Source organism: Charadrius vociferus, unplaced genomic scaffold, assembly GCF_000708025.1.
Source record: "Charadrius vociferus isolate BGI_N301 unplaced genomic scaffold, ASM70802v2 scaffold399, whole genome shotgun sequence".
Taxonomy (NCBI): domain Eukaryota; kingdom Metazoa; phylum Chordata; class Aves; order Charadriiformes; family Charadriidae; genus Charadrius; species Charadrius vociferus.
The window spans coordinates 8,561-29,740 of record NW_009653080.1 but is presented as its reverse complement, the minus strand read 5'-3'; the positions used below and the strand labels follow the sequence as shown (position 1 = coordinate 29,740).

General features: G+C 45.1%; 1 protein-coding gene across 1 annotated transcript; it reads right to left on the bottom strand.

The window, feature by feature from the left end:
- Positions 1-19,030: 19,030 nt before the first annotated feature.
- On the bottom strand, positions 19,031-20,002 carry LOC104293609 (olfactory receptor 6B1-like). The gene has a single exon (XM_009893123.1). The coding sequence runs from the start codon at positions 20,000-20,002 to the stop codon at positions 19,031-19,033; it is 972 nt and encodes a 323-aa protein (XP_009891425.1).
- Between the last annotated feature and the right edge of the window lie 1,178 nt (positions 20,003-21,180).

Below are 21,180 nucleotides of genomic sequence, written 5' to 3'. Positions count from 1 at the left end.
TGGTTTAGGTTGGAAAGGACCTTGAAGATCATTGAGTTCCAACCCCCCTGCCATGGGCAGGGACACCTCCCACTAGACCAGGTTGCCCAAGGCCACATCCAGCCTGGCCTTGAACACTTCCAGGGATGGGGCCTCAACAACCTCTCTGGGAAACCTGTTCCAGTGCCTTACAACCCTCAAAGTAAAAAACTTCTTCCTAATGTTTAATCTAAAACTGCCTTCTTCCAGTTTAAAGCCACTTTCCCTCGTCCTGTCACTACATGCCGTAGTAAAAAGTCCTTCCCCAGCTCTCCTGTAGGCCCCCTTTAGGTACTGGAAGGCCGCAATAAGATCTCCCCGGAGCCTTCTCTTCTCCAGGCTGAATGTTCATGTAGACTACTGGGACAAAGAATATGATTTGAATAAAGTTGCTGGTAAGATAGGAGAGATGCTCCAGCCCTCGGATCATCCTCGTGGCTCTCCTCTGGACACGCTCCAGCAGGTCCATGTCTGTCTTATGTTGAGGACTCCAGAGCTGGACGCAGTACTCCAGGTGGGGTCTCACGAGAGTGGAGCAGAGGGTCAGAATCACCTCCCTTGTCCTGCTGGCCACACTTCTTTTGATGCAGCCCAGGATACGGTTGGCCTTCTGGGCTGCGATTGCACATTGCTGACTCATGCTGAGCTCCTGGTCAATCAGCATGCCCAGGTCCTTCTCGTCAGGGCTGCTCTCCAGCCATACCCCACCGAGCCTGTATCTGGGCTTGGGATTGCCCCGACCCAGATGTAGGAGGAGCCATTAGTATGCTCCTGTTGCAAAAGATTTCAGTCTTGAGCCCTTGTACTCCCTGACTGTACAGCATGTATAGCAGGATCTCATCCTGCTTCTGGTCTGCCATGAGTTACATGGCTGTCTCTTTTGTGAGAATTCTCGCATTCTCTCACTCGCGTGAATGCAAATATCTTTAGCCACGTGTGGTGGGCTTTCTTTGGCCAGCTGCCAGGCACCCACCCAGATGCTCTCTCACTCCCTCTCCTCAATAGGACAGGACAGGGGGAGAAAATTAGGTGAAAAAGCTTATGGGTCAAGATCGAGGCAGGAAGATCACTTACCAATTACCATCACGTTTAAAATATACTGGACTGGGGGAAAATTAATTTAATTTATTGCCTGTTAAAGCAGATGGGATGGTGAGAAACAAAGACAAATCTTCCTAATGTTTAATGTAAACCTGCCCTCTTCCAGTTTGAAGCCATTCCCCCTCCTCCTATCACCACATGCCCTAGTAAAAAGTCCCTCCTCAGCTCTCCTGTAGGCCCCCTTTAGGTACTGGAAGGCTGCAATAAGTTCTCCCCGCAGCTTTCTCTTGTCCAGGCTGAACAGCCCCAACTCTCTCAGTCTCTCCTTATAGGAGAGATGCTCCAGCCCTCGGATCATCCTCGTGGCTCTCCTCTGGACACGCTCCAGCAGGTCCATGTCTGTCTTATGTTGAGGACTCCAGAGCTGGACGCAGTACTCCAGGTGGGGTCTCACGAGAGTGGAGCAGAGGGTCAGAATCACCTCCCTTGTCCTGCTGGCCACACTTCTTTTGATGCAGCCCAGGATACGGTTGGCCTTCTGGGCTGCGATTGCACATTGCTGACTCATGCTGAGCTCCTGGTCAATCAGCATGCCCAGGTCCTTCTCGTCAGGGCTGCTCTCCAGCCATACCCCACCGAGCCTGTATCTGGGCTTGGGATTGCCCCGACCCAGATGTAGGAGGAGCCATTAGTATGCTCCTGTTTCAAAAGATTTCAGTCTTGAGCCCTTGTACTCCCTGACTGTACAGCATGTATAGCAGGATCTCATCCTGCTTCTGGTCTGCCATGAGTTACATGGCTGTCTCTTTTGTGAGAATTCTCGCATTCTCTCACTCGCGTGAATGCAAATATCTTTAGCCACGTGTGGTGGGCTTTCTTTGGCCAGCTGCCAGGCACCCACCCAGATGCTCTCTCACTCCCTCTCCTCAATAGGACAGGACAGGGGGAGAAAATTAGGTGAAAAAGCTTATGGGTCAAGATCGAGGCAGGAAGATCACTTACCAATTACCATCACGTTTAAAATATACTGGACTGGGGGAAAATTAATTTAATTTATTGCCTGTTAAAGCAGATGGGATGGTGAGAAACAAAGACAAAACTAAAACACCTTCTCCCCACCTTCCCCTTTCTCCTGGGCTCAACTTCATTCCTTCATTCCCAAATCTTCCACCTCCTCCCCCTCCAAGCAGTGGGGCATTGTGGTCACACAACAGTTTGTCTCTGCTGCCCCTTCCTCCTCATGCTTCTCTGCTCCAGCGTGGGTCCTCTCTGGGGGTTGTGGTCCTTTCAGGATAAACCTGCTCCATCATGGCCTCTCCCCGTGCTGCAGTCCTTTCAGGAAACAGTCCACTTTAGGGACAGAGGTCAGACAGAAGCATCCCTGACGGGTCAGGGTATGCAGCCATGTGGCTGCAAATTCTTCTGGTCAGCTCATCCAGCTCTCACTTGGGACGCTGCTGGGTCATCGACAAATTTCTGGGCCTGGCAAGGCTTGCTTCCACCCTAATAAATTGTCCTGGTTTGAGGTAAAACAGAACCAATTTTGGTTCAGTGACTTCACTTCTTAGCTAGGCTGAAATTAACAGCATATTGTGCAGACAATGTTCACTCTCTCAGGGTGATAAGACCTATGTTTATAGTTGATGCCCAGCCATGGTATGGGAGGAGCGGACAGGACAGGTGACCCAAACCTAACCAACAAGGGTATTCCATCCCATCTGCCTCATGCTCAGTATAAAGGCTGAGGGATCAAAGGGTCAGCTCTCTCTTCCTGCAATGGCCAACGTCTGAGGAGGACTCTGTTCGTCTGCATGTGATCCCGATCCTGAATGCAGATCCGGAATCCAGTTCCCGTCCATCACTGAGTCCAGCCTGGGACTGCCCCAGTGCCAGCCGGTGTCGAGATTGTCATCTTGGGAGCTTGATACGGTTTTGTATATATTTCATTATTTCTTTTTTTAATTATTATTAATATTTCATTAAAGTAGTTTAGTTCCTTCTAAACTCGTAAGTCTCTTTTTCCTCCTCTGCCCCTCTCTTTGAAGAGGGGTAGAGGAGAGCATCTTTCGGTCCCATCCAGGGTTCCCCAGGTCCCCAGTAGCCAATTTGGCCTAAACCTCGACACAAGCTATGTTACTTTAACAATAAGCATAACCCCAATATGAATTTTGGCCTGCTCTAGATCTGCATTTAGTTACAACTGGTTGTTAAAGATTTTGCCCATTTGCCAAAAAATAAATAATAAAAAAGTACCCTCCAGTTTCTTTTCATATTGAGATGATTTTGCTTTCTTTTCAGCTGTGAACAGTTGCTCCTTCATCCTCCCCTGAGCCTCAAGGGCTCCTAGCCTCTGCTTGCCTCGTCAGAGCATTCCTTCAGTTTGTGGTGCGTGTGCATGCATGCATGTGCATGGGTGGGGATTTTTTGATCAGCCACACAGGTATATTGCCTAAAGCATCTGGCTGGCAGTTTGCAAGAGGAAAGTGCATGAGATAATTAAGAATTACTATTTTTCAAATGTTCTTTCTCTGTCTGAGCATGCAGAAATGCAGTTAGGAAAGTCAAAGCTGAAATGGAGTTGAATCTGGCCAGACAGGGAGAAGGGCTTCTCTTAGTACAAAGGTGACAAAAGTCAGACGAGGGAGAATGGGTGCTCATGGTTGAACGAGTTGGGGGACCTGGTGACACGGGATATGGAAAAGGCCAACGTACTGAATGCAGCCTTTTCCTTGGTCTTTACTAGCAAGACCAGCCTTCAGGAATCCCACGTCCTAGAGACCAGGGCGAGAGTTCTGGAGCAAGGATGAGAACATTAGGTCAGGGAATACCAGGCATACATAAGAGGGTAGATTTAGATTAGATATTAAGAAAAAATTCTTTACTTGGAGGGTGGTGAGACACTGGAACAGGCCGCCCAGACTTGTTGTGGAGGGCCCCTCCCTGGAGGTATTCAAGGCCAGGTTGGACAGGGCTTGTAGCAATCTAGTCTAGTGGAAGGTGTCCCTGCCCATGGCAAAGCGGTTGGAACTAGGTGATCTTTACGGTCCCTGTATGGGAGCACCCAGCCAAACCAGTTTCAGAGCACAAAAGGTGAGATGCAGGGAGTTGTCATCCCACTGCGCTTCATCTCCGCCTTGCCTTGTCTATGCAGAGATAACTTGGGGGAGCTGCAAAACAGCTCAGCCAGGGGTTATCTCAAGATTGCATATAAGAACCAAAACCAAATGGCCCTTAACAAACAAAATGCCCTGAGTCCCATCCCACCACTATTTCCATGACTTTGAGCGCTAGACATCACAAATTGGCAACAGAGACTTAGCTATCACACCACCAGAGGTAAATATCCCAGATAGTGTAATCCACTCAGGCATAATCCTGCACCCCCACAGAATCAGGAAATATAAACCGCAAGGTTTGGGGAGAAAAATGGGGGATCTTCCAACGATACAGCTGGCCTGTAGGAGATCCATGTGCCCCCTGTCCAGGATGCTGTACAGGGTAACTCCCCAGGACCTCCAGAGGTCCCTTCCAACCTCAACCATTGTGTGATTTTGGGATTTTGTGATGTTGTTTACCTTGATTCCAGAATGGCTTTTGATGCTGTCTTCCATAGGATCCTTATAGAGAAACTGATGAATTGTGGGCTGGACGAGCAGATAGTGAGGTGGATTGGAAACTAGCTGAATGGTCAGGCCCATAGGGTTGTGATCAATGGCACAAAATCTAGTTGGAGGCCAGTAACTAATGGTGCACCCCAGGGGTCAGTACTGTGTCCAATCCTGTTTGACACTTCATTAATTATCTGTATGATGGCAGCCTCAGCAAATTTGCTGCTAGCACAAAACTGGGAGCAGTAGCTGATACACCAGAAAGTCATGCTGCCACCCAGAGGAACCTCAACAGACTAGAGAAATGGGTCAACTAGAACGTCATGAATCTCAACAAGACAAAGTGCAAAATCCTGCACCTGGGGTGGAATAAGTCCATCTAGGATGGGGGGATGAAGACTGTGAATTGTTAGATAGATTAATAGATTAACTGAAAAACAGATTCCGTCCGGCTGCTTGTTTTTCAACAAATCTTTCAAGATTGAGGACCTATCCCCAAAACTTAGACAGCAAAGACACAACAGTTGATATGCTGGTAAGCATCTGGAATAGGCATGGAAGCATCTGAGACTGGTCTGGTGGGAACTAGGGCCTCTCCCTCCAGGAAGGCAGCAGGATCATTAGCCCAGCTGAAGTGCATCTATACCAATGCATGCAGCACGAGCAACAAGCAGGATGAACTGGAGGCCATTGTGCAACAAGAAAACTACAATGAGGTTGCCATCACAGAAATGTGGTGGGACAACTTAAATGACTGGAGTGCTGCAATTGATGACTACCAACTTTTCAGAAGGGACAGGTGAGAAAGGAGAGGCAACAGAGTGGCCCTCTATGTCAGGGAGAGATATGAACATCTGATACTTAATGTTGGTGATGATAAAGTCAAGTCTCTATGGCTAAGAATCAAGGGGAAGGCCAACAAGGCAGATATAGTGGAGGGATTTTGTTACAAACTGCCCAATCAGGAAGATGAGGCTGATGAAATACTCTATAAGCAGATGGGACAGGTTTCACGATCACTAACTTTTGTTGTCATGGGGGACTTCAACCTCCCAGATGTGTGCTGGGAATAAAATACAGTAGAGAGGGAACAATCTCAGAGGCTCTTGGAGTGTGTGGAAGATAACTTCCTGACACAGCTGGTGAAGGAGCCAACTAGAGAGGGCGCCCTCCTAGACCTGCTGCTTGTTAACAGAGAACTTGTAGGAGATGTAACAGTTGGACGCCGTCTTGGGCACAGGGATCATGAAATAATAGAGTTTTCAATTCTTGGTGAAGTAAGGAGAGGAGTTAGCAGAACTGCCACCTTGGACTTCTGTAGGGCAGACTTTGCTCTGTTCAGGATACTGATCGGCAGAGTCTGTTGGAAGGCCGTCCTGAAGGGCAAAGGAGTCCAGGAAGGTTGGGCACTCCTCAAGAAGGAAGTCTTAAAAGAGCAGGAACAGGCTATCCCCATGACCCAAAAGATGGGCCAGCAGGGTAGAAGACCAGCCTGGCTGAACGGAGAGCTTTGGCTGGAACTCAGGAAAAAAAGGAGAGTTTGACCTTTGGAAAAGGTGGGGGCCCACTCTGGAGGACCACAAAGATGCAGTGAAGCTATGCAGGGAGAAAATTAGAAGGGCTAAAGCCCAACAAGAACTCAATCTGTCTATTGCTGTAAAAGACAACAAAAAATGTTTCTATAAATACATTAACAACAAAAGGAGGACTAAGGAGAATCTTCTTCCTTTATTGGGTGCAGGGGGAAACACAGTGACTAAGGACAAGGAAAAGGCTGAGGTACTTAACGCCTTCTTTACCTCAGTCTTTAATAGCAGGACTAGTTGTTTGCTGGGTATCCAGCCCTTTGAGCTGGAAGACAGGAATGGGGAACAGGTTGAGACCTCCATATCCAAAAGGAAATGGTTGGTGAACTCCTGCACCACCTAGACATACACAAGTCTATAGAGCCAGATGGGTTACACCCAAGAGTGCTGAAGGAGTTGGCAGATGTGCTCACCAGACCACTCTTCACAATTTATCAGCAGTCCTGGCTAACCGGGGCGGTCTCAATGGACAGGAGATTAGCAGATGTGATGCCCATCTACAAGAAAGGCTGGAAAGAGGATCTGGGGAACTACAGAACTGTCAGTCTGAGCTTAGTGCCAGGGAATGTTATGGAGCAGATCATCCTGAGTGCCATTACATACTATTTACAGGACAACCAGACAATCAGGCCCAGTCAACATGGGTTCATGAAGGTCAGATCTTGCTTAACTAACCTGGTCTCCTTCTATGACAAGGTGAGCCACTTGGTAAACAAGGGAAAGGCTGTGCATGTTATTTACCTAGACTACTTCAGTAAAGCCTTTGATACTCTTCCCCACAGCATTCTCATGAAAAGAAATGTCTACCGAAGGCTTGGGCAGGCGTACACTCTGCTGGATGAGACGCTGGCTGGATGGCCAGGCCCGGGGTGGGGTGTTGAATGGAATTAAATTCAGTTGGCAGCCAGTCACAAGTGCTGTTCCACAGGGCTCAGTGGTAGGGCCACTCCTCTTTAACATCTTCATTAATGATCTTGACGAGGAGATTGAGAGCACCCTCAGTAAGTTTGCAGATGACTCCAAGTTAGGCAGGAGTGTTGATCTGCTTGAGGGTAGGAGGGCTCTTCAGACGCACCTGGATAGGCTGGATCAATGGGCTGAGGCCAATAGAATGAGCTTCAACAAGGACAAGGGCCAAGTCCTGCACTTGGATCACAACAACCCTACGCAGCGCTACAGGCTTGGGGGGAGGAGAGTGGCTGAAAAACCTGCCTGGCAGAAAAGGACCTGGGGGTGTTGATTGACAGCCAGCTGAACATGAGCCAGCAGTGTGCCCAGGTGGCCAAGAAGGCCAACAGCATCCTGGGCTGTATCAGGATTAGTGTAGCCCGCAGGGCCGGAGAAGTGATTGTCCCACTGTACTCGGCACTGGTGAGGCTGCACCTTGACTACCATGTTCAATTTTGGGCCCGCAGTATAGGAAAGACATTGATGTGCTGGAGAGGGTTCAGAGAAGGGCAACTAAGCCGCTGAAGGGTCTTGAGAAGAAGTCTTGTGAGGAGTGGCTTAGGGACTTGGCGTTGTTTAGTCTGAAGAAAAGGAGGCTGAGGGGAGACCTTATAGCTCTCTACAGCTACCTGAAAGTAGGTTGTAGAGAGGTGTGCGTTGGTCTCTTCTCACAAGTTACAACCAACAGAACAAGAGGAAATGGTGTCAAGTTACGCCAGGGGAGGTTTAAGTTAGACATTAGGAAAAACTTCTCCACTGAAAGGGTTATCAAAGACTAGAACAGGCTGCCCAGGGAAGGGGTTGAGTTGCCATCCTTGGGTGTGTTTAAAAGGCATCTAGATATGGTGCCCAGGGACATGGTTTAGAAGTGGGCCTGGCAGAGTTAGATAACAGTTGGACTTGATGACCTTACAGGTCTTTTTCGGGCATAACAAGTCTATGATTCTGTGATCTGAAGGTTAGAGATCCACTGTAAGTTGTTCTTCAACTGATTCATCAGCAAATAGAAATCAAGGACCCTCTAGCCAGAGGGAGACTCCATGCTGATGCTCTTTAGCTTGTGTTTGTAGAGAAGGCAGCCTGTAATGTGAAAGCATTGTTTCTGCACAGCTTCAAAGCACAAGCATGTGAGTTTTTTATTCCTGGTGGCACAGTTTGAGGAGAAGTCATATCTAGCCCATTAAGAACCACATTTCTTCAAGAAAGAAAACTCAAGAGAGAAAAAGATGGAAATTAGCAATGCACGGCTCCAAGCAAATCCTGACCTAACATGCTAATTCCTGAATGTCATGCTAACTCTGACATAACTTGCAAAGAACCCAATGACACTTTAAATGTCCTGAGAACATCAGAAGTCACAAACACCTCCAGATAGCAATCATTCTGTATGAAGTAGTTCTCCAGACAACTGGGATGGCAGTGGGAAGTGCCTATATTTTTCCATTTTTCATAGAGGTAGTCTAGGACTGGTATTCAGTAATGTAAACATAGGGGTAGGGAAACATTTTAGGCCCTATGGAGCGTCCCAACTGGGCTCTGAATAGCATTCCAGAAGGATAAAGGATTAACGTTAAGTTCTATGTTTGCTATGTTTGCTAACATACTTTTAAGCTTTGCTCTTTCTTTGCTCATCTGCAACTCCATGTTAGATCCAGATTATCTGTATGGGTTCTGTTCTATGTATCTTAGCTATTTGTTCTTTGTTCTCTTCGTTACCCCTGAAACCAGTTTTGGCCAGCTCATACTTAGTTTTTCTAACATCATTTGGGGAGGAGACAAGAAAATACTTGCCTAATTTGCTCACATTTTACTAATTTATTTATTTAGCTCCATCTTTACAACTCCATACGTTCTTGGTGATTTTGTTACTTATAAAAAAAAAAAAATCCCAGCCCTTCCTCCAAGAAGGAGGCATTCAGCTAGAAATGAATAATGCAAATTGTTTAATTTATTATTAAATCAACCACATCACATCTGACTTTGAAAATCTAGAATTCAGAAATCCACCTCTTACCTAGTAAGGATTAATTTATAACTAGCGGAGACAAATATATATTTATTATATATACGAGTCCCAGACTTTGCGTGTAACAGAGAAAGTCTGGAGGAAGCAAGACTTTCCCTTGGTTGATGAGGAACAAGTTAGAGATCAGTTAGGTAAACTGCATATCCACAAGTCCATGGGCCCTGATTGGATGCACCCACGAGTGCTGAGGGAGCTGGGGGAAGTCATTGCTGGGCCACTCTCCATCATCTTTGAAACTTCCTGGAGAGCAGGTGAGGTGCCTGAGGACTGGAGGAGAGCCAATGTCACTCCAGTCTTCAAAAAGGGCAAGAAGGATGACCCGGGAAACTACAGGCCGGTCAGCCTCCCCTCCATCCCTGGAAAGATGATGAAACAGCTTGTTCTGGGCACCATCTCAAAGCATCTGGAAGAAAAGAAGGTTATCAGAAGTAGTCAACACATATTCACCAAGGGGAAGTCATGTCTGACTAATCTGATAGCCTTCTACAATGGCGTGACTGGATGGGTGGATGGAGGGGGGAAGTGGATGTTGTCTACCTTGACTTCGGCAAGGCTTTGACACTGTCTCCCACATCATCCTCGCAGGCAAGCTTAGGAAGTGTGGGTGAGGTGAATGGACAGCACGGTGGATTGAGAACTGGCTGACAGATAGAGCTCAGAGGGTGGTGGTTAGTGTCACAGAGGCGAGTTGGAGGTCAGTAATGAGTGGTGTCCCTGAGGGGTCAGTACTGGGTCCAGTCCTGTTCAGTATATTCATCAATGATCTGGATGAAGGGATAGAGTGTACCATCAGCAAGTTTTCTGATGACACAAACTTGGGAGGAGCAGCTGACACACCAGAATGCTGTACCGCCTTACAGCGTGACCTGGACAGGCTGGAGAGTTGGGCAGAGAGAAACCTTATGAAATTCAACAAGGGCAAGGTTAAGGTACTGCATCTGGGGAGGAATAACCCCATGCACCGGTACAGGTTGGGGGCGACCGGCTGGGAGAGCAGCTCTGTGGAAAGGGACCTGGGTGTCCTGGTGGACAACGAGATGACCATGAGCCAGCAGTGTGCCCTGGTGGCCAAGAAAGCCAACGGCATCCTGGGGTGCATCAAGATGAGTGTGGCCAGCAGGTCGAGGGAGGTCATCCTTCTCCTCTACTCTTCCCTGGTGAGGCCACATAGAATCGCTAAGGTTGGAAAGGACCTTTAAGATCATCAAGTTCAACCATCAACCTACCCTGATAAAACCACCTCTAAACTATGTCCCTAGGTACCACCTCTACCCTTTTTTTAAACACCTCCAGGGATGGAGAATCCACCACCTCCCTGGGCAGCCTATTCCAATGTCTAATAACCCTTTTAGTGAAAAAATGTTTCCTAATATCCAGTCTAAATCTCCCCTGACATAACTTGAATCCATTTCCTCTCGTCCTCTCACTTTTTACCAGGGAGAAGAGGTCAGCCCCCACCTCTTTACAGCCTCCTTTAACGTAGTTGTAGAGGGTGATAAGGTCTCCCCTCAGCCTCCTTTTCTCCAAGCATTTATATACTGAGCATGACGTCTACGGTATGTAATATACCTTTGGCCAGCTTGTCCTTTCTATGCTCTTTCTAGCATTTATGGGAAGCTGAAAAAGTCCTTTACTTAATATAACCATTACTTAGCAACAAATAAAACAATACATGTGTGGTAGTGCAATTCCCCCACCCCACTCCCCTTAGGACTCTCGGTACTTGGCATGATTTCCTCCCCGTCTGGGCCACATAATAATACAATGACCAGAACAATACATAATGGTCTAACACAAAAGAAAGAAAAGGTGGAGAGCAACGGAGTAGAACACTACGGCAACCCCTTAGTGTCCCTGGTTCCCATGGCTCCTACCATTTGAAAGTGGGGAGCAATAGACTAGTACACTATGGCAACCCCCTAGTGTGCCTGGTTCTCATGGCTCTTAGTGTTTGAAAATAGTAACTATAATCGATCACTCCTGGCAACGTATGGATCGTGGCCATGGAGGGGGGTACCAGGACCACAAGTCCTAGCAAGTCCCGGCTTGCATAACCAATGGAAAGTACTGGAATACTCCATTGTTCGAGCTGAGCCAGAGTGGAAAAGTACCTGATGAAAGTCAATTATCTCAGATCCTGTAAGCAGCGATTCTAGTAAAGACCCTTGGAGCTCTACTGGATAGCAGCAGGCTGCAGCCAGCGTCTCCCCTGAGTTGGGACACCACTCAGGCAGACACCTCAAGGACTGGAAGGCCAGGGCGAGACAACCCTTCTTGAGCCTCAATTATCACCCGTTGAGGAATGCCAATGCATTGTGAGTATTTACTCTAACTCAAGAAAAGGGAAATTTTAACTATAGACTAATCTCTCTTTCGTTCACCTTTCCACTTATATGTTTATGATATATATACATTAGCTTTATGGATGTGGATCTTCTTCTGTTTGTCCATGAACACAGAGAGGTTAGAAGGGGTACCAGCTGGTTTGTTAGAATTGTGCAATAATAAGGGATCTTTGATGTCAGAGGTTATAGACCGGGGGAGAGGGGGGTGGGCTGTGCGCGCGCGTGCAATTATATGCTTGCTTATGTGTATATTCATTAATTTGAGATCTGTGCTTTTGCTTACATGTATATGTCTTGATTTAGGATACCTTATAGTACGTTAGTGTGCATCTTGCCATGTTTGAATCTGTAATTAAGTTGCTGTTCAGTTATTTTGTTAAATCACTTTGTATGCCTTTAAATCAGTTAATGATTAAGTGCTGCTAGAATTCAACCTCTTGATCTACCTCAAATCATTCATAAATGTTAAATCACTGCTAACTCATAAATGTGTCAAATATTTCCATTCACAGCAACGTGTTATCAGGATTATTCTGATACTAAATCCAAAACACAGCAGCTACCAGGCAGAAAATTAACTCTATCCCAGCTGAAACCAGGACAGTCTTACTCTTAGTTACCACACCACCACAACCAATATCTGGCCATTTTTACTCAGCATATTAGTATAAATTATAGTTGTTGTAACTCTGTCCTTGCAAACAAAAAAAGTAAAGCTGACTCAGAGTAGGAATATTACAAAAGCAGATTATAAAATTCTCACCCTCCCCCATCATTATACCTCCAGGTCCATAAGTACAGAAAGTCTCTGGCTTGGGAAAAAAGAAATTTGTTTTCCTCTCTATCAAAGCAAAAGTGATGGACTGAAACTTCCCCCCTACACCCCCGAACCCCCCCTCAAAAAAAAACCCCACCAAAAATATCCACAATAAACTCCTCAAATATGAGTCGAGAAAAAAGTTAGTACCTTATGATTGGAGGGGAGGAGATGTGTCTCCTGGAAGTGTCCTTCCTGGATGGGAGAGACAGGATTCAGGTCGAGACATGATCTGATTTTTTTCCTCTCAGAACAAAGATCTCTTTCCCACACTAGCTAGTCACTTGCTTACTTTGAAACATGTCTCTCATGTACAGCGCTGTCACCCCAGCTCTGAACCCCTTGATCTACACTCTTAGGAACCAGGAGGTAAAAGTTGCCCTGAAAAAAATGTTAGGGAGAAAACCTTTTGCTGGAGGAAAGTGACTCCAACAAGGACAAGGCTCAGCATGTGGTTACTCCACCTCTCATATTTGTAAGTAAAGGGGTCAAAAGGACACTCTATTACAAGAGACTGAAAAGCTACTGGTTATCACATGTACTTTAACACATTTAGAAATTAATTGCATAGATATAAATCAGAGGACATAGTCACGGACTTGATGCGTCTTCCATCATTTTTAGACTTCCTATGGTACCCCGTCTGGTCTCCAGCTTCCAATACAGAAGCCTGTATGTGTCTTGTAGGACATGAGACATAGGTGACAGACCCACACAGATGTCCCGGATAACTGAACGTATTAAAAAATCACTTGATGGCTATGTTTAGGACTCAAACCATTTTATATGCGGAAGAGAGCAAGCAATTGTTGAATTTTGTGTGGGTGTAGCCTGAAAATGATGTTATCAACACTGGACTTGAGTCAGCCCTCTGGAGGGATCTTTTCTTTTCGTTAAGTATAAGGGGAACCTTACTCATGAACCTAGATGTAAATGTAAACTTAAAATTGGATGTGAGCTTCACTCCTACTAGATTTAGCAGTGTGGCTTATCTTGCTGACATCTGTATACTTCAATGTGCTCTGTATAGTCTACCTTGGAGTGACATGGATGTGCAGATGGACCACCAAGTGGATAAGGCAGGGGGTTTAGAACTAGATGATCTTTAGTTTGTGTTGGACAGGATCTTTAAAGGTCATCTAGTCCAACCTTTCCTGCAAGAAGCAGGGACAATTTCAACTAGATCACGTTGCTCAGAGCGCCCTGCGACCTGACTTTGTTTCCAGGGATGGTGCATCTCCCATCTCTCTGGGCAATCTGTAGCAGTGTTTCAGCACCCTCATTGTAAAAAATTTCTTCCTTTCATCTAGTCTAAATCTTCCCTCTTTCACTTTGAAGCAATAATCCCTTGTCCTATTGCAACAGGCCCTACTAAAACGTCTGTCCCCATCTTTCCTGTATGTCCCCTTCAGGTACCAGAAGGCTGCAATAAGGTCTGCCTGGAGACTTTTCTTCTCCACACTGAACAATCCCAAGTCTCTGAACCTGGGAACCTTTAGGGTCCCTTCCAACCCAATCATTCTATGAAATGCATGTATATGTCTTGCTGCTTTTCCAGATTCACATTATCGTCAATGATGAAACAATTGATTTTCATGTACCTAGACTACTATAGATATGTGAAATGACTTCAAGCATCTGTTTTGGCTGGACTGGCTTCTGAAACAAATGACACATGCTCTCCCCCACCTCTCTCTGCAAGGAGAGGAGGGAGAGTGAAAGAGACTTATGAGTTTAGAAGAAAACAGTCTACTTCAATGAAATATTAATAAAATTGTAAATAGAAAATAATGAAATATGTACAATATACACAAAACCAGTATCGAGATTTGGGATGACAGTCACGTCACCGGTAGGCACCAGGAAAGTCCCAGACTGGACTCAGCAATGTACAGGAATTGGATTCCTTATCTGGATTCAGGAACGGACGGATCGGGAGCAAAGGCAGACAGACAGACAGAGTCCTCCTTGGATGCCGCCCATTGAAGAAAGTGTGCTGAGCCTTTGATCCCTCAGCTTTGATACTGTGAGGCAGATGGGATAGAATACTCTGTTGGTCGGTTTTGGGTCACCCATGCTGTCTGCTCCTCCCCGCGGGTGGGACCCTCTATGCTTTTCCGCTTCCAACCCTCCAAGGGGGCAAATAACTAAGTTAGCTGGCCTGGGTTGTTATAACAGTAAGTATAAGAAAGATATAATTTATTGGCATAAATTACAGCTAATCTGGTCTTATCACTCTGAGAACAAACAGTGTCTCCACAATATGCTGTTAATTTCAGTGAGTTCAGTTAGTTAGAAGAGGCTTAGTTGCAAAGTAAAATTACTGAACAGAAAATTGGTTCTATTTTACCTCAAACGAGGACAGTATCCCACCCAGACTCTGCCTGTGGATCCAGAGTTGAACAGGTCTGTTGCAGGTCCTTTGTCGTATTTCATGCCTATGAAGTATGGACATTTCTAATGGCACTACATACATACCTATACCTATGCACTAAATCCCAATTTTAATGTGCAGTGCAGGGGTTTATAGGTGCTTCATTTTCAGGTGCTGTGGTTCTTTACACAGACATTCCCCACCACCAGTCTCAGCCTGCACTGCAGTTCCATGTCAAGTAAGATGAAAAGCATATGACACTCTCCGACACTAGAGGTGCTGTGTCTGCCTTTTGAATGACTGAGGATGGAGTGAAGGGGTACTCCCAATTGTCTGCATAATGGCCTAGAGTCAGAGAACGGAGGGCAAACTCCCGGCTACAGGTATGATTTCTGGAGATGATACCTTGACATGGTTAGCCATGCCTTTGCAATCCACAGGTTTAGAAAGATCTCATCCTTTCCAGCTTGACAGTTCAGATCCATGCAATAGCATTAAGCATCGGACAATGAGGCATTTAAACCTATACTTGCTATAAGAGCACAACTGTGATTTGGTTGCCTAAGAAAAGGCATCCATAGGAATCACATAAGAAACATGCACATCCTCCCCCTGGAAAGACACAGGAATCCATTTGCTTCTGCTTCATATGTGTCAATCCTGTGGAGCATGCATGGTATCAATGTAAGACATGAACAGCCTCCTGGATGTCAGCAACAGACACTGAAGAGATCCAGGCTTAGATGTCCCGATGTACACCCTCCCTGAGCACTCACATGCTCCTTTCATCACTCTTGGCCATTAAAAACAACTGCCCCTGAGACAGACAGAAGACTTGACAAGATTTTGCAATACACTTGGAAGTAATGATATGTTGTGGCATAATGTAGGAAGACACTTCACTTTCAGTACCAGCTTTATTGCAATGCAGGGTGAATCAGAATGAGCAGGAATTTTTGTTCCTGCAGTTTGTGAAGAGATGCACTTTTTTTTTTTAGCTAGAAAGTTGTGAAGGAAGTGTTTGTGTCTCTGTGTGACACAGCTTTGTGCTCAGCTCTGCAGTGGTGCTGGGAAAGGCCATACGTGTGCTTTCTTTGTGGACCAAACCAAAGTGAGATCTCTGCTACCAACTCAGTTGGTGCAGACCGTCTTTTCCCCAATAAATGACAGCTTGCACCTTGTGGAATAAACTACGCATGACCACATGGCATACTGCTTATGGTAGGTGCCTCTTGGGTCCCATCTAGTGTTTAGCCATCTAGCACAACTCAAAAAATGTAGATGTTCTTGTTTAAATTTTTCGATTCAAAAAGGGGGTTTGTGGAAGATTAGCAAGGTGTGGTGATTTTTACTTTTTATTAATATTTTTCCCAGTATCTCTGTTCTGTGACCCTGGAGGTAACAGGAAGAAATTAAAAGGGTATTTGAGCATCCGGCAAAAAAGAAATGAGGGCAATTCTTACTAAGCATGTAAGAAACCAATGCCCTGTGGAAGGTATGAAATTGCACAGTGGTAACAAGACACAGTGTAAGGTAGTCTATGCCCCACTGGCCACTGTAAAAAAGTGAAGTTTGGGACCATACAGTGTTTTCATGGAATAGTTTCCTCCTAGTGGAACTTTCTATTTTTGTTGTGCCAATGCCATGTCATGGGTATACATGTGTGTCGTGGTTTGGCCCCAGCCGGGAACAAAGAACCATGCGGCCGCTCGCGCAACTCCCACAGCCGTGAGCAGAATCAGAAGGAATAAGGCAGAAACTCGTGGGTTGAGATAAAAGCAGTTTAACAAAACAGCAAAAGCAAGAGAAAACAATAACACCGGTAAAGGAATATATGAACGTGATTACAGTGCCGCTGCTCCCTGACCGGACCCAGACACCCAGACCGCTGAAGCCCACTCAAAACTGCTACTTCCTGCCCCCTCCCCCAGATAGCTCCCCCCCCCAAACCTGGGCATGGCTCACATGGCATGGAATACCTGTATCCCCTGCTGGCTCCTGGGGAAAATTAACCCCATCCCTGCCAGAACCAGGACAATGTGCTAAAAACCTGTTCGGAAAAAGTGAGTTTCAAGTATGTCTTGTAAACAATTAATCTGAGTCTTTATGACCAAACTGAGCCTGTGATTGCTGCTGTGGTGCTGAGACTAGAAGATGAGTTTCCAAACAGACATAATCTGGAATGGAGGAACCTGGAATTGCCAAAAAAACCCTACCAAAACCCTTAAAAAAATTCCAGAAGCCGAAACATTAGCTGTGACAAGAACTAATGAGAAAATGATTGCATTAGAGTGAATGGATGTTAATTTAGCTGCTGTATCTCACATAGACAATTTGTAATTTGATAAATTTTAGAGATTCTGAGAGCTGCGTTCAATTCTGTGTTGAAATTAGCTGAATCCAATTTACTGAAAGAGCTAAGGAATTCCTGCTGTCCTGGGCATGGGAGTTGAATGACTGCTCCTTACCCTCCTTTTCATGTCCTGATAGAATCATAGAATGGTTTAGGTTGGAAAGGACCTTGAAAATCATTGAGTCCAACCGTTAACATAACACTGCCAAGTCCACCACCACTAGCAGTGAGCCTGAGCATGAATTCCCAATAGGTGCAAGTATACACACACACACAGAGCCACAAACCGACCAATACCGACAGGAGGACACTGTCTTTACAGGTCTCCATGTAACACTGACAGCATGAATGGGGATCTCTGCTAATAGAAAATCCCCTTCATGGGTTTCTCTGTCTACCAGACCTTTTGTCTCCCCAGTTTTGGTTTCCCAGGACCTCGGTATTTTCAATGTCTGACATCCAGAGTCCCAGTCTGTCCAGTAGGCAGACTTCGGACATATTGTCTCTCCAGTATTGTGCTCCCTGACACCAATCTCTCCAATTTTTGCCCCCTAAACTTCTGCCACTCCAGAATCTGGCTTTCAGGCCTCTTGTCTTACTTGATAGCTTTATGCTCATTACCTGTCGTGGTTTAGGCCAAATTGGCTACTGGGGACCTGGGGAACCCTGGATGGGACCGAAAGATGCTCTCCTCTACCCCTCTTCAAAGAGAGGGGCAGAGGAGGAAAAAGAGACTTACGAGTTTAGAAGGAACTAAACTACTTTAATGAAATATTAATAATAATTAAAAAAAGAAATAATGAAATATATACAAAACCGTATCAAGCTCCCAAGATGACAATCTCGACACTGGCTGGCACTGGGGCAGTCCCAGGCTGGACTCAGTGATGGACGGGAACTGGATTCCGGATCTGCATTCAGGATCGGGATCACATGCAGACGAACAGAGTCCTCCTCAGACGTTGGCCATTGCAGGAAGAGAGAGCTGACCCTTTGATCCCTCAGCCTTTATACTGAGCATGAGGCAGATGGGATGGAATACCCTTGTTGGTCAGTTTTGGGTCACCTGTCCTGTCTGCTCCTCCTTGCAGGTGGGACCCCACTATGCTTTTCCTCTTCCTACCCTCCAACGGGGCAAATAACAAAGTTGGTTGGCCTTGGTTGTTATAGCAATAAGTATAAGCAAGAGCCTCTCTGCATACCATGGCTGGGCATCAGCTATAAACAGAGGTCTTATCGCCCTGAGAGAGTGAACATTGTCTGCACAATATGCTGTTAATTTCAGTTGTTAGAGAGGCTCAGCTAAGAAGTGAAGTCACTGAACCAAAATTGGTTCTGTTTTACCTCAAACCAGGACATTACCAAATTACTCACATATATGCACATGTGCACATAAAAGGGAAAATCTTGGGGCAGGACATAGAAAGGAAAATAGTTTAATAGAAAAGTGGGACAGATTATGATAACCAGGTGCAGTGGTTGGCCAGGCAAGTGTATTAACCAACAGCCTGCTTATGCATGACTAGTTCCTTTTATCTCCTCTTCATTTTCCTGTGCGTGATTATCTTTCTTTATATTCCTTTGGCCTTTTCCTTAAAAACCTGTAACATTTCCAATTCTTTTCTTTAATCCCAAATTTTCCCTCCACCCCCAGATTTCCTACAGCAAATTCTATACTACTTTATGCAGCAGTCCCTTTTAGTTTGCATAGCACTTGGGAGAGTTTAATTTGTTGAATCACTTTAGTAGGTTTCTGTATCAGTCATTATGGCTCATCCATTCACTTGATGGTCTTAGGGGTGACTGATTCAGATGGATCAGGTTGTCAGCATTCTCCACTGTCTGTGTCCATTTTGAACAGTCATTAGCCAGATATCCTTATGGTGTGCTTATCAGTTTCAGTTTATCATAACTTCACATTTGGAGAGAAGAGGTGGATCTGGAGACCTTAGAGATACCAATTTTTTCACAGATAACCTTTTTAAGTGCTCTTTTCACTTCCTGGTTCCTCAGACAGTAAATGAAGGGGTTTAGAATGGGAGTGACAACAGTATACACAGCTGACACAAGCTTATTCAAATCAAAAGGGTCGATCTTCTTGGGACGGGCATACATGAAAAGTGTGGCTGAGAAGAAAATGGTGACCACAGTTAGGTGAGAAGAACATGTAGAGAAGGCTTTCTTCTTACTCTGGGTATTGGGGACGTGCAGGATTGTCATGATAATTAATAGGTAGGAGACAATAGTGACGAAGAGGGGAACAAGCAGTATGAATAAGGCCAACACAAAGTCCACCATCTCTGCCAGTGACATATCAGTGCAGGCAAGGTTCAGCACAGGGCTAATATCACAGAAAAAGTGGTTGATAACACGGGGACCACAAAATTTCAACTGAGAGATGAAGGAAATCTTGATCAAAGACACAGTGAACCCACTGAACCAGGAGACAACTACCAAGTATACGCACATTTGGTATGTCATTATAACCGGATAGCGCAATGGTTGACAGATGGCCACATAGCGGTCATATGCCATTGCAGAAAGAAGGACACACTCAGTACACATGAAGGAGCTGAAGAAAAACAGTTGGGTTATGCATCCCACAACGGAAATACTCCTGTCCTCAGCAATGAAATTTGCCAAGAGTTTAGGGATGGTGACTGAGGTGTACCAAACCTCAATGAAGGAGAGGTGACCAAGGAAAAAATACACGGGTTTGTGGAGTTCGCAGTTTGTCTTGATCAGGGCAATGATGACCACATTCTCCAAAACAGTTAAAATGTAGGTCAGTAGAAACACTATGGAGAACAATACATGCAAGTCTGCTAAGGATGGGAACCCTAGCAAGAGGAACACATGGACCTGAGTGGAATTCTTCTCCTCCATGCAAAGAAGTGCAGAGCTGAGCCTTGGAGATTAAACATAGAGCAGGAAAAAAGAAAACAGAATATGGTCCAGTCAAAAATTGAACAAAAATTCCAAACCCTAGATAGGATTTATCTGTCTAAGCTTTAGATGTTTGCCTTGTAGGTTCCCCTTTCAGTCAATGAGAAGAAACAGGCAGTTCATCTGACCTACTGACACCTACCTTAGGATGATATACACTGCACCAAAACTGCAGGTCCAGTAATAACAAGGGAAAAGTAGATGACTAGTATGGGTATAGGCGTCCAAGTGGAAGTCATTTATAGTACATTCTGATGAATCCCACCCTTGATTCCTATGTTCTTCTTCATTCTAGTTGTTGCATCTAGTCTTTTGGATTCAAGTGTCTCAGAACTGTGATCCTGAAGTTATTGGGAAGTAAGAGCTGGTCATCCTCTATCACTATTTTTGTGTGTTGAAACAGTTTGCATGTAGAATGTACTTTTTTTTTTTTTTTAAAATGGGAAAAGTCACAAGAATTGTTACATTGTTATAAGATAATTTTAAAACTATATTGATGGACCATTTCCTAGGAAAATGAGAAATTAAAATAATTTATTTCAGCTTAAGAAGAAAAAAATAAATAATGACGCAGAAATCGTAGTTCCTGGATATTGACCACAGATGTCTGACTTCATCAGTGTTCCTTTATAAAACATCATTGAAATATATGAGAAATTCATGAACTGGGTTTACACGCCAGTTAACATGACTATATCCTCGATTAAATCCAGGATTTTGCTTGAATCGTCCGTAAACAAATGTGTGTTCTCTTCTGGCTACTTGACACATCTGTCCTCAGGTGGGGTGACTCATCATCAAGAGGTGCCCAACTCTGTCATTAATCACAGAATACTGAATTGACTAGATGTTAGACCCCAGATGCCAAAGGGTGTCTAAAGCACTGACTCAGAGGTAGTGGTTCTCATATGGACACCTGAACTCCACCCTTCTTCCTTCCCTTAGGGATATATTGTTACGAACTTTTGTAGTCTTAGGCAATCTGAAAAATCACATCAAAGTGTTAAAATATCTTTTTCAGGAAAGAATAGTAATGAGAAGAAAGGATCAAACCAGTATTTTGTTTCTATCTTTCTGTTGCAATCTCGGCCCTGCCCCTTCTCTCTCTTTTCTGGGCT